Here is a 14786-nt window from a genome sequence, read left to right on the forward strand (position 1 = left end):
CATCCAGAAAGAAAATACATCAATATCTTAGGAATGGATTTATTGGAGTGCAGGGTGATGACTAGCATTTATTTACTTTCTAGATTTATTTGCACTGATTATGATTAATAAAAAGATTTGTTTGGTTTTTTAAAAGCTAACACAGCCTGTCACTCACATAATGATTCTGGTCATTAAAATAAGGGATTGAGTCATGAAACATTGCAGGTATAGAATCTGTAGGTCTTGGTACCATGCTGGAATTAGAGAAAGCTGGAAATAAAGGGGACATTTGAGCCTGGGAAAGAAGTAATGAGATTAAAATAGGAAAGTCAGAAGTGGCTGTTTCGTGGGGATATTTGATGTTAATCATGTGGAGTTCAATGTATCAGTATGGAGATAGATCCAGGGGCAAATGTCAGCAAGTTGGTGTGGTTGTCAGAGACCAACCCTGGCCTGGTTGGAAAAACAGAAGGGAGAAGTTTTAAAGCTGAGGTAAGATTGTTTCCAAGTACTTTTGGATTTAAGAATGTGAAATTTCTGATACTGGTGACATTCCCCACAGGCACTTAGCACAACCCTTTGGTGACCTGGGAAAGACTTCCAGACATAGCTTTGAAAACTGAATGGTAGAAATAGCCTGGGCCAGATTTTCTTTGAGTTGCCGTTTTCTTTCCTTTTTGGAGTTTGTAGCTCATAGTCCTGCTCACAGACTTTCTTACAACACAGTTCTCACCTATGTCCTGATGTGTTTTGATTCACATATGAGAACACCCAGAAATACAGGCATACCTGGTTTTATTGTGCTTCACTGATACTGCATTTTTTGCACATTGAACATTTGTGGCAGCCCTGCCTCAAACATGTGGATCAGTACCATTTTCCCTACAGAATTTGCTTACTTCATGTCTCTGGGTCACATTTTGGTAATTCTCACAATATTTCAAACTTATTATTATTATATTTGTTATGATCTGTGATCAATGATCTTTGATGTTACTGCTATAATTTGCCAGAGCTCAGTTGATAGTTAGCATTTTTAAACAATAAAGTTTTTTTTTAATTAAGGTACTAATACTGTTTTTTTTTTTTTAAGATGTAACACTATCGCTCACGTAACAGAATATAGTATAGCATACACATAACTTTTATATGGATGGGTAAAGTAAAAAAGTGTGACTTGTTTTATTGAAGTACTTATTTTATTGCGGTGGTCTGGAACTGAACCTGCCATGTTGCCCAGATCAGTCTGTGCACAAAATATATGAGCTATGCATGTATGCTGAAGAACCTGCCTATATGCAGAAAATGACCCATCAGTGTTAAATAAATTAAGATAGAAAATTGGCTACAAAGAGAAATCAACTAAAGCTACTTGTCTTACATGTAATTTCTGTAAAGATAAATTCCTTTTTGAAGTGCCATTATTGATCTTACAGAATAAGCTTTGGAACTTTGAAGGTATTCAAATGAGAAAATATGTAAGGTTCCCAGAATATAATCAGTGCTCAGAAAGATTTAATTCTTCTCTCTTTAAAGCTGTGAATTTTAAAAATTTACTGACTGAATTAACTTACAAATGATTGAAAGTGTGTCTTATGCCCATCATCAATTCCAAATTCCTAAATAGAGATGAAATCATCTTTTGAGAAGCTCTCACTAGGGAATCTGCAGTTATGCAACCTCATTGCTATAAAAAAGCCAGATTCTGCATACATGCTTTTATTTATCTTTATTGAAGTATAGTTGATTTACAATGCTGTGTTACTTTCAGGTGTACAGCAAAGTGATTCAGATGTACAGATTCTTTTTCCATATAGGTTATTACAAAATACTTAGTATAGTTCCTTGTGCTATATGGTGAAGTGAAGTCACTCAGTTGTGTCCTACTCTTTGTGACCCCATGGACTGTAGCCCACCAGGCTCCTCCATCCATGGGATTTTTCCAGGCAAGGGTACTGGAGTGGGTTGCCATTTCCTTCTCCAGGGGATCTTCCCGACCCAGGGATTGAATCTGGGTCTCCCGCATTGCAGGCAGATGCTTTACCATCTGAACCACCAGGGAAGCTATAGGGTAGGACCTTTTTTATTTTATATATGGTAATGTCTATGTGCTATGCTATGCTTAGTCGCTCAGTCATGTCCAACTCTTTGCAGCCCCATGGTCTGTAGCCTGCCAGGCTCCTCTGTCCATGGGGATTCTCCAGGCAGGAATACTAGAGTGGGTTTCCATGCCCTCCTCCAGAAGTAGTGTGTATATGTTACTCCAAAATTTCTAATTTATCCCCCCACCACTTTCCCCTTTGGTAATCATAAATTTGTTTTCTGTCTGTGAGTCTGTTTCTGTTTTGTAAATAAGTTCATTTGTATAATTTTTTTCTAAGATTCCACGTGTAAGTGATAACATGATATTTTCTTTGCCTTTGTCTGATTTATTTCACTTAGTATAATCTCTAGGTCCATCCATGTTGCTGCAAATGGTAACATTTCATGACTTTTTATGGCTGAGTAGTATTCCCTTTATGTATGTATCACATCTTCTTTATCCATTCCTCTGTTAATGGACGTTTAGTTTGCTTCCATGTCTAGGCTACTTTATATAGTGCTCTGCATACATGTTTATAGCACACAGTGAAAAGCCAACTTTTATAATACAGTTTCATTCCTAACCAGCATTTTACCTGCATTATTGTGATTCTTTGATCTTCTTTTTAATGTACCTAATTTCTTTCTGCCTTGGTTTTAAATAACTAGACTGATACTTGACATATATCTTTCCAAGGTTTAACTATAAGTATTAATTGGTTTGTAAAATGCCTTTTGAACTGTTCAGATGAAAGGTTCCATATAAATAGCAAATGTTTGTGTTGTTGTTGATTTTATTATATCTGTTTTGCCAACTGGCTACTGTCTCTTAAGACACTGAGATGAGTATTTTGTAACTTTAAAATGATTCCTTTCAAGACAGAATATAATCAAGGCATTTAATACCTTGAAGTGGCTTAGTTTCTCTACCAGAGAATGTGTCTGTGCTCAGTCACTCAGTCGTGTCTGACTCTTTGCTACCGTATGGACTTTAGCCTGGCATTCTCCTCTGTCTATGGGATTCTCCAGGCAAGAATACTGGAATGGGTTGCCATTTCCTACTCCAGGGAATCTTTCCAACCTAGGGATTGAACCTGCGTGGTTGACATCTCCTGCATTAGCAAGCAGGTTATTTACCACCAGCCCTACCTGGGAAGCCCAGAGAATAAACCCTTTTAAATAATAGAACTCTGGGAAAATGTATACTTATTTATATGTAACAGTTCTTATTTGCTGTGTTGATATCTCTATGAGATTATCCACAAAATTATCAAGGTTCAAAATACGCAGTCAGTAGAAATAAAAACTAAAGATTTATTTCTTATGGAACACTTAGGCAACTTCTGAATTTTTGTTTCTAGTAGATTGATTCTGTTATTTTTAACTCTCCTTTGGACCAGGGGATCTCAACCCGAAGACATATGTCAACGTCTGACATTTCTGGTTGTCAGTTTAGGGGTGCTTCTGGCCTCTAGTGGGTGGAGTCCATGGCTACTGCTAAACATCCTACAATACACAGGACAGCCTCCCACCCCACAACAATGAAATATTTAAACAAAAATGTCAATAGTGTCATGGTTGAGAAATGTATAGACTATATTCAATATACAGCTTTTAAAATTCATCTTCAACCACCAGGGTTTCTCCCAGGTTTGTTGCATGTTGTTAGTTCTTAATCCCTCCTGGATCTCTTCACAGGTTGGCATTGTGGGAAGAACAGGAGCTGGAAAAAGTTCTTTCATTGCTGCCCTCTTTAGATTGTCAGAGCCTGAAGGTAGAGTTTGGATTGATAAGATCTTGACAACCAAAATTGGACTTCATGATTTAAGGGAGAAAATGTCAATCATACCTCAAGTATGTACATCAGAACATTCTCACATGTCCTTTTCATCCAGTATCTAAGCTTAATTGCTTTTAATTTGATTGATTTTAAAAACGAGTGAAAGGGTTAATATCTTCCCCTTCAGTAGAGCATATTTTTAACAGCAGGTATTTTCAACAGATACTTTAATCAGAAACCAGGTTTTATTGTTTGTTCTTTTGGTTTGTGTGTATGTGATTTAATAACTTATCCAGATAGATTTTTAGACTCAAAATTTTGCCAGATGCCACAGTCTTATCCACTGATAACACACAACTCTGAGAACAATATGATAAATGATTTAGCACTGGAGAGAATTCTATAGGGAAACACAAGTTGTGTCTTACTTATGGGAAATAAAGTTAACTTTTTAAAGGTGATTATCTCCCTGCAGGGCTTTTGTGGGGCTTTAAGAACTACAGAGTGTATGGATGCTTTGGGGAGACTTTAATAAATGAGTGATTAATAAAAGATTTTAATGAGTCAAGCAAATCACTTCAGCATTCTTGCGTTGAGAACCCAATGAACAGTATGACAAGGTAAAAAGATATGGCACTGAAAGATGAACCCCTCAGGTGAGTAGGTTTCCAATATACTACTGGAGAAGAGTGAAGAAATAGCTCCAGAAGGAATAAAGAGGCTGAACCAAAGTGGAAGCAACCCCCAGTTGTGGATGTGTCTGGTGGTAAAAGTAAAGTCTGATGCTGTAAAGAACAGTATTACATAGGAAGCTGGAATGTTAGGTTCATGAATCAAGGTAAATTGGAGTGGTCAAATAGGAGATGGAAAGAGTGAACATCAACATTTTACAAATCAGTGAACTAAAATGAATGGGAATAGGTGAATTTAATTCAGATGACCATTATATCTACTACTGTGGGCAAGAATCTCTTAGAAGAAATGGAGTAGGAAATTTTCTAAGGAATCTCTTAGAAGAAAAGGAGTAGCCCTCATAATCAACAAAAGAGTCTGAAATGCAGTACTTGGGTGAAATCTCAAAAATGACAGAATGAGCTTGGTTTGTTTCCAAGGCAAACCATTCTACATCACAGTAATCCAAGTCTATGCCCCAACCACTAATGCTGAAGAAGGTGAAGTTGAATGATTCTATGAAGACCTACAAGACCTTCAAGAACTAACACCAAAAAAAGGTCCTTTTCATCAAAATCATTGCAGATGGTGGCTGCAGCCATGAAATCAAAGACACTTGCTCCTTGGAAGAAAAGCTATGACAAACCCAGACAGCATATTAAGAAGCAGAGGCATCACTTTGCTAACAAAGGTCTGTATAGACAAAGCTATGGTTTTTCTAGTAGTCATGCACGGATGTGAGAGTTGGACCGTAAAGAAGGATGAATGACAAAGATTTGATGCTTTCAAACTGTGGTGTTGGAGAAGATGCTTGAGAGTCTCTTCAACAACAAGGAGATCAAGCCAGTCAATCCTAAAGGAAATCAACTCTGAATATTCTTTGGAAGGACCAATGTCAAAATTGAAGCTCCAGTACTTTGGCCACTTGATGTGAAGAACTGGCTCTTTAGAAAAGACTCTGATGCTGGGAAAGATTACAGGAAGGAGGAGAAGGGAGTGACAGAGGATGAGATGGTTGGATGGCATCATTGACCCAATGGACATGAGTTTGAGTAAACTCTGGGAAATAGTGAAGGACTTGGAAGCCTTGTGTGCTGCAGTCTATGGGGTCGCAAAGAGTCAGACACACTTTAGTGATTGAACAACAACAGCAACAAACAGGCAAGCAGTAGAGAATAGTGAAGAAGAATATGGGATATGGAATTCCATCTCTGTGCACCTCAATTTTCTCTCCCTTACAAGGCAGCTAACAAGTATCAACTCCTTGAGCTATTGTGAGGACTTAATAGGTCTGTGTGTGGAATGCTTCATATAAAACCAGTATCTGGCTGCTGTGATGGTGGAAAGTTGAATTGACCACTTCTTCTTGGTCTCTGATTCTGTTTTCCTTTGTTCTGCTTCTTAGAGAAGTATAATTTTCAGGAAATATTTTGGCGATTCTCTAAAATGTTACAAAAGTGAATAAGTACAGATCAAAACAGGAAGATATTTCTTGTAGTGCTATGTCCTTCACTTGAACAGTATCAGTTTAGAAACAAGTTTATTCACTTATGTGTCATGGGCTAGTAAATGTCAGAAGATACTAAAAATCTTAGCCCTCCCCAGCCAAGAGTCCTTTCTTTTTACAATGTCTTGCTGACTACAGAGATGGAGAAAGTCTGTTGACTTGATTACTTAAAGTTACTTGTCTGAGTGCAGAAAGCTTACATCCCCCTTCCTCAAAGGAGTAGGAAGCAGTGATGCTTGTGTCTCAACACCCTGATTTAGGAAACCTAGGAAGCTGAGAGGAGACTCTGCAGAGGGGGAGCCCAAGGCTGTTTCTTTGAGTTGTTCCACTTAGGTGAGCCAGGCCCATGCCATCTTCCCTGGCTCCCTGCTCCCTGTGATCCTGGGAACAGCAGCGAGCTTCTCGGATCATCTCTCTCTCTCTACCCGCTAGGCTCATCCCCATCACTGTTGACCCCACCACGAGCAAGTCAGAACTGTGGGAGATGTGATAGCACCAAGGACCTGCATAAGAACCATAGCAGGGAAATGGTGTCATAGAGCACCAATCCTAGAGTCATGGGGGGTGGCAGTACGCTTTCAGAAAAAAATACTATATTCTTAAGAAAGTACTCCTCGATTTATGTTCAAAATTTCAGGAATAAGTAAAAACTGAAAGCACTTCCGAGGTACTTTTCTTAAACAACAGGGAGCTGAAGTGTATGCATCCTTTATACTCATGATGTGAACTAGATATGTTCCCCAGAAAGAACAAGATGGAGTGATTACATTCAAGTAGTAGCTGCTTATCTAAAAGAATCTGAAAAAGTGGATTTCAAAACTTCTTTGGATGACTCTCTGCACCTAGAGACTGTTATGCTGTTAGCACAAGGAAAATGTTTTCAGTTGAAGAGAGATTCCTTGCAAATTGAGTGTTTATGATTGCAGACCAAAGGTTGGCACAGATCAGCACAGATCTGTTTATTATGATTAAACGGATTCATTTTTATATGTAATAGATTTTTGAAAAATCAAGGCAAAAGTTAGGTATTTTTTTAAATAGCCCACTCTGCTCTTTTGGTATTTCTATTTCCCAAGTTTTCTGCAGTAGGTTGAAAGAGGTAAACCAGAGCTGTCTCTCTCTAAGACATCCCAAATTACCTGGCTTTCTTTTCCCTTTTTTCTTCATTGAGAGCAAAACTCAGAAGAGGTGGATGTTCTATTACTAGTAAACAAATACAACTGGACTCCAGACCAATGCTGTCAGAAGTCTTTGTTAAATCCCTTTGAACTGCTCCCTGGAGCTACCAAAAGAGAACTTTACAGGACTTATATTCATTTCTTTTGCCGGCAAACAATATTCTTTCTTCTGAACATGGATGATGATCAGTTCATTTAGAGGCTGCTGCTGCTAAGTCTCTTCAGTTGTGTCTGACTCTGTGACTCCGTGGACTGTAGCCTGCCAGGCTTCTCTGTCCATGGGATTCTCCAGGCAAGAATATTGAAGTGCCATTTCCTCCTCCAGGGGGTCTTCCTGAGCCAGTGATTGAACTCGTTTAGAGGCTACAGGATTACAAAAAATAAAGAAAGCAAACTAAGATTTAAAACAACTCTGGGTCCTTATTCTTGACACAGGGAGATGAGCCGCACCTTAAAGGTTCTCAGATTAGAAATGAGGACAGAGTTTTTAGGACTCAAGGAAGCAGCAGCTGTAGTTAGGCTTCATAAACATTAGTGGAGGGCAAGTTTCCTGGTTTGGGACTGAAATCATTAAAACTGTTGTTCTGTATCTGTCCCATTTGTAACCACTTGTATGATTTTTGTCTGGGTCCCAGGCTGTTTTAAGCATCAGGTGAGTGGTCAGGGCTTCTTTGTAAGATAAGGAGAGTCTTTTTTTTTTTTTTTTGACTTTTTTTTTTTTTTAATTTTTATTATTATTATTATTTTTTCCAGTGGGTTTTGTCATACATTGATATGAATCAGCCATGGATTTACATGTATTCCCAATCCCGATCCCCCCTCCCACCTCCCTCTCCACCCGATTCCTCTGGGTCTTCCCAGTGCACCAGGCCGGAGCACTTGTCTCGTGCATCCCACCTGGGCTGGTGATCTGTTTCACCATAGATAGTATACATGCTGTTCTTTTGAAATATCCCACCCTCACATTCTCCCACAAAGTTCAAAAGTCTGTTCTGTATTTCTGTGTCTCTTTTTATGTTCTGCATATAGGGTTATCGTTATCACCTTTGTAAATTCCATATACATGTGTCAGTATGCTGTAATGTTCTTTATCTTTCTGGCTTACTTCACTCTGTATAATGGGCTCCAGCTTCATCCATCTCATTAGGACTGGTTCAAATGAGTTCTTTTTCATGGCTGAGTAATATTCCATGGTGTATATGCACCACAGCTTCCTTATCCATTCATCTGCTGATGGGCATCTAGGTTGCTTCCATGTCCTGGCTATTATAAACAGTGCTGCGATGAACATTGGGGTGCACATGTCTCTTTCAGATCTGGTTTCCTCAGTGTGTATGCCCAGAAGTGGGATTGCTGGGTCATATGGCAGTTCTATTTCCAGTTTTTTAAGAAATCTCCACACTGTTTTCCATGGTGGCTGTACTAGTTTGCATTCCCACCAACAGTGTAGGAGGGTTCCCTTTTCTCCACACCCTCTCCAGCATTTATTGCTTGTAGACTTTTGGATAGCAGCCATCCTGACTGGCGTGTAATGGTACCTCATTGTGGTTTTGATTTGCATTTCTCTAATAATGAGTGATGTTGAGCATCTTTTCATGTGTTTGTTAGCCATCTGTATGTCTTCTTTGGAGAAATGTCTGTTTAGTTCTTTGGCTCATTTTTTGATTGGGTCATTTATTTTTCTGGAATTGAGCTGCAGGAGTTGCTTGTATATTTTTGAGATTAATCCTTTGTCTGTTGCTTCATTTGCTATTATTTTCTCCCAATCTGAGGGCTGTCTTTTCACCTTACTTATAGTTTCCTTTGTAGTGCAAAAGCTTTTAAGTTTCATTAGGTCCCATTTGTTTGGTTTTGCTTTTATTTCCAATATTCTGGGAGGTGGGTCATAGAGGATCTTGCTGTGATTTATGTCGGAGAGTGTTTTGCCTATGTTCTCCTCTAGGAGTTTTATAGTTTCTGGTCTTACATTTAGATCTTTAATCCATTTTGAGTTTATTTTTGTGTATGGTGTTAGAAAGTGTTCTAGTTTCATTCTTTTACAAGTGGTTGACCAGTTTTCCCAGCACCACTTGTTAAAGAGGTTGTCTTTTTTCCATTGTATATCCTTGCCTCCTTTGTCAAAGATAAGGTGTCCAGAGGTTCGTGGATTTATCTCTGGGCTTTCTATTCTGTTCGTTTGATCTATATTTCTGTCTTTGTGCCAGTACCATACTGTCTTGATGACTGTGGCTTTGTAGTAGAGTCTGAAGTCAGGCAGGTTGATTCCTCCAGTTCCATTCTTCTCTCTCAAGATTACTTTGGCTATTCGAGGTTTTTTGTATTTCCATACAAATTGTGAAATTCTTTGGTCTAGTTCTGTGAAAAATACCGTTGGTAGCTTGATAGGGATTGCATTGAATCTATAGACTGCTTTGGGTAGAATAGCCATTTTGACAATATTGATTCTTCCAATCCATGAACACGGTATGTTTCTCCATCTGTTTGTGTCCTCTTTGATTTCTTTCATCAGTGTTTTATAGTTTTCTATGTATAGGTCCTTTGTTTCTTTAGGTAGATATACTCCTAAGTATTTTATTCTTTTTGTTGCAATGGTGAATGGTATTGTTTCCTTAATTTCTCTTTCTGTTTTTTCATTGTTAGTATATAGGAATGCAAGGGATTTCTGTGTGTTAATTTTATATCTTGCAACTTTACTATATTCATTGATTAGCTCTAGTAATTTTCTGGTAGAGTCTTTAGGGTTTTCTATGTAGAGGATCATGTCATCTGCGAACAGTGAGAGTTTTAGTTCTTCTTTTCCTATCTGGATTCCTTTTCCTTCTTTTCTGCTCTGATTGCTGTGGCCAAAACTTCCAACACTATGTTGAATAGTAGTGGTGAGAGTGGGCACCCTTGTCTTGTTCCTGATTTCAGGGGAAATGCCTTCAAGTTTTCACCATTGAGGGTGATGCTTGCTGTGGGTTTGTCATATATAGCTTTTATTATGTTGAGGTATGTTCCTTCTATTCCTGCTTTTTGGAGAGTTTTAATCATAAATGAGTGTTAAATTTTGTCAAAGGCTTTCTCTGCATCTATTGAGATAATCATATGGTTTTTATCTTTCAATTTGTTAATGTGGTGTATTACATTGATTGATTTGCGGATATTAAAGAATCCTTGCATTCCTGGGATAAAGCCCACTTGGTCATGGTGTATGATTTTTTTAATATGTTGTTGGATTCTGTTTGCTAGAATTTTGTTAAGGATTTTTGCATCTATGTTCATCAGTGATATTGGCCTGTAGTTTTCTTTTTTTGTGGCATCTGTGTCTGGTTTTGGAATTAGGGTGATGGTGGCCTCATAGAATGAGTTTGGAAGCTTACCTTCTTCTGCAATTTTCTGGAAGAGTTTGAGTAAGATAGGTGTTAGCTCTTCTCTAAATTTTTGGTAGAATTCAGCTGTGAAGGCATCTGGTCCTGGGCTTTTGTTTGCTGGAAGATTTTTGATTACAGTTTCGATTTCCTTGCTTGTGATGTGTCTGTTAAGATCTTCTATTTCTTCCTGGTTCAGTTTTGGAAAGTTTTACTTTTCTAAGAATTTGTCCATTTCATCCAAGTTGTCCATTTTATTGGCATAGAGCTGCTGATAGTAGTCTCTTATGATCCTTTGTATTTCAGTGTTGTCTGTTGTGATCTCTCCATTTTCATTTCTAATTTTGTTAATTTGGTTTTTCTCTCTTTGTTTCTTAATGAGTCTTGCTAATGGTTTGTCAATTTTGTTTATTTTTTCAAAAAATCAGCTTTTAGCTTTGTTGATTTTTGCTATGGTCTCTTTAGTTTCTTTTGCATTTATTTCTGCCCTGATTTTTAAGATTTCTTTCCTTCTGCTAACTCTGGGGTTCTTCATTTCTTCCTTTTCTAATTGCTTTAGGTGTAGAGTTAGGTTATTTAATTGGTTTTTTTCCTGTTTCTTGATGTAAGCCTGTAATGCTATGAACCTTCCCCTTAGCACTGCTTTTACAGTGTCCCATAGGTTTTGGGTTGTTGTGTTTTCATTTTCATTAATTTCTATGCATATTTTGATTTCTTTTTTGATTTCTTCTATGATTTGTTGGTTATTCAGAAGCGTGTTATTTAGCCTCCATATGTGTGAAGTTTTAACAATTTTTTTCCCTGTATTTGAGATATAATCTTACTGCACTGTGGTCAGAAAAGATGACTGGAATGATTTCAATTTTTTTGAATTTTCCAAGACCAGATTTATGGCCCAGGATGTGATCTATTCTGGAGAATGTTCCGTGTGCACTTGAGAAAAAGGTGAAGTTGATTGTTTTTGGGTGAAATGTCCTATAGATATCAAATTAGGTCTAGCTGGTCCATTGTGTCATTTAAGGTTTGTGTTTCCTTGTTAATTTTCTGTTTAGTTGATCTATCCATAGTTGTGAGTGGGGTATTAAAGTCTCCCACTATTATTGTGTTACTATTAATTTCCTCTTTCATACTCATTAGCGTTTGCCGTACATATTGCGGTGCTCCTATGTTGGGTACATATATATTTATAATTGTTATATCTTCTTTTTTGATTGATCCTTTGATCATTATGTAGTGTCCTTCTTTGTCTCTTTTCACTTCCTTTATTTGAAAGTCTATTTTATCTGATATGAGTATTGCGACTCCTGCTTTCTTTTGGTCTCCGTTTGCATGAAATATTTTTTTCCAGCCCTTCACTTTTAGTCTGTATGTGTCTCTTGTTTTGAGGTGGGTCTCTTGTAGACAGCATATATAGGGGTCTTGTTTTTGTATCCATTCAGCCAATCTTTGTCTTTTGGTTGGGGCATTCAACCCATTTACATTTAGGGTAATTATTGATAGGTGTGGTCCCATTGCCATTTACTTTGTTGTTTTGGGTTCACGTTTATACAACCTTTCTGCATTTCCTGTCTAGAGAAGATCCTTTAGCATTTGTTGAAGAGCTGGTTTGGTGGTGCTGAATTCTCTCAGCTTTTGCTTATCTGTAAAGCTTTTGAATTCTCCTTCATATCTGAATGAGATCCTTGCTGGATACAGTAATCTAGGTTGTAGGTTATTCTCTTTCATTACTTTCAGTATGTCCTGCCATTCCCTTCTGGCCTGGAGGGTTTCTATTGATAGATCAGCTGTTATCCTTATGGGAATCCCTTTGTGTGTTATTTGTTGTTTTTCCCTTGCTGCTTTTAATATTTGTTCTTTGTGTTTGATCTTTGTTAATTTGATTAATATGTGTCTTGGGGTGTTTCGCCTTGGGTTTATCCTGTTTGGGACTCTCTGGGTTTCTTGGATTTGGGTGGCTATTTCCTTCCCCATTTTAGGGAAGTTTTCAGCTATTATCTCCTCGAGTATTTTCTCATGGCCTTTCTTTTTGTCTTCTTCTTCTGGAACTGATAAGGAGAGTCTTATCTTCCAGGAGCATATAAAAAGGGCCAGTAAGACTGAGGTTTCAGGCTTGCAGTTGTGTTGAGGGATTATCAATTTGCTACACTAAATGTTCTGATTCAGAGTGTCCATTTTTGTGTCACATGTCTAATATGAACTTACAGTAGTAACAAGGGCAAAATTACTACTAAATATGGTATGAAGGGTTAAATTTTAAAAGTTTCAACTTTATACCATGATGAAAAACAGGTTTGAAACTAGTACTCCATTTAAAATGCTATATTGACTAAAAGCATTTGTTTTCCTGACTCTGCTGTGCCAGCTAACTCTTATTGTTGTTGTTCAGTTGTTATGCCCAACACTTTGTGACCTCATGGACTGTAGCACACCAGGCTCCTCTAACTCTGTCTAATTCTTATTAAATGAGATTTAATTGTGTGCCTTCAGAAAGAATATACTTAGGCCAATAAATTTAGTGTATATTTATAAGAAGTTTTTATGTTCTACTGTAAATCTCTACACTGAAGTGTTCTGCCTGTACACATCTTTATAATGCTTATTTATAAGATAAGTTTATTTACTTCATTGCTTAGAGGTGGGTGAAAGTGAAAAGTGAAGTCGCTCAGTTGTTTCTGACTCTTTGTGACCCCGTGGACTGTAGCCTACCAGGCTCCTCCATCCATGGGATTCTCCAGGTAGAATACTGGAGTGGGTTGCCATTTCAATAATAATATCTGTTGTTATTACTTTGATCCTTATCTGCCCTTGCATATGTGTCTACTGTGAGCACTTTTACAGTCAGTTCTACAATTCATGTTTTAATAGATAATTAATTTTATTCAACAAGATTTGATGAAAATTTTACTGATTTTGAAATATATATTTAGCATGTCAAACAAAGGGAAATACACTTATTTATGAAACTATGTTCTTCCATCTACTACAGCTAAATGAACATGCATAATCTCCCAATATAACCTTTTAAACTGGCAGTAAAGATGTAAGTGGGTACCCTTATTGCAATGGGAAATGATTAAATTTAATTTTTAGTTTTAGTTGCTCAGTCTCAGCAAGGAGAGATAAGAAAGCCTTCTTCAGTGATCAGTGCAAAGAAATAGAGGAAAACAGTGGAATGTGAAGTTCAGTGGACCTTAGGAAGCATCACTATGAATGAAGCTAGTGGAGGTGATGGATGGAATTCCAGTTGAGCTATTTCAAATCCTAAAAGATGATGCTCTTAAGGTGCTGCACTCAATATGCCAACGAATTCAGAAAACTCAGTAGTGACCACAGGACTGGAAAAGGTCAGTTTTCATTCAAATCCCAAAGAAAGGCAATGCCAAAGAATGTTCATACTACCACACAACTGCACTGATCTCACACACTAGCAAAGTAATGCTCAAAATTCTCCAAGCCAGGCTTCTACAGTAAGTGAACTGTGAACTTTTAGATGTTCAAGCTGGATTTAGAAAAGGCAGAGGAACCAGAGATCAAATTGCCAACATCTGCTGGATCATTGAAAAAGCAAGAGAGTTCCAGAAAAACATCTACTTCTGCTTTATTGACTATGCCAAAGCCTTTCATTGTGTGGATCACAATAAACTCTGGATAATTCTTAAAGAAATGGGAATACCAGACCACCTTACCTGCTTCCTGAGAAATCTGTATGCAGGTCAAGAAGCAACAGTTAGAACTGGACATAGAACAACAGATTGGTTCCAAATCAGGAAAGGAGTATGTCAAGGTTATATATTGTCACCCTGCTTATTTAACTTATATGCAGAGTACATTATGCAAAATGCTGGGCTGGAAGAAGCACAAGCTTGAGTCAAGATTGCTGGGAGAAATATCAGTAACCTCAGATATTAAGATGACACCACCCTTATGGCAGAAAGCAAAGAAGAACTAATGCACCTCTTGATGAAAGTGAAAGAGAAGAGTGAAAAAGCTGGCTTAAAACTCAACATCCAGAAAGCTAAGATCATGGCATCCAATCCTATCACTTCATGGCAAAATAGATGGGGAAACAATGGAAACAGTGAGAGACTTTATTTTTGGGGGCTCCAAAATCACTGCAGATGGTGACTGCAGCCATGAAATTAAAAGACACTCACTCCTTGGAAGAAAGCTATGACCAACCTAGACAGCATATTTAAAAGCAGAGACATGACTTTGCTGAGAAAGGTCCGTTTCGT

At 37.7% G+C, this 14786-nt stretch overlaps 1 protein-coding gene across 1 annotated transcript in view; it reads left to right on the forward strand.

Annotated features, from left to right (window-relative positions):
* LOC133049356 (ATP-binding cassette sub-family C member 4-like) overlaps positions 1-14786 on the forward strand; it is a 335592-nt gene that overhangs the window by 303593 nt on the left and 17213 nt on the right. The window contains exon 26 of the mRNA XM_061133334.1: positions 3763-3918. Coding sequence (XP_060989317.1) covers positions 3763-3918 — 156 coding nt within the window. The remainder of the gene's footprint in view (positions 1-3762; positions 3919-14786) is intronic.

This window comes from Dama dama, chromosome 30 (genome assembly GCF_033118175.1).
Source record: "Dama dama isolate Ldn47 chromosome 30, ASM3311817v1, whole genome shotgun sequence".
Taxonomy (NCBI): domain Eukaryota; kingdom Metazoa; phylum Chordata; class Mammalia; order Artiodactyla; family Cervidae; genus Dama; species Dama dama.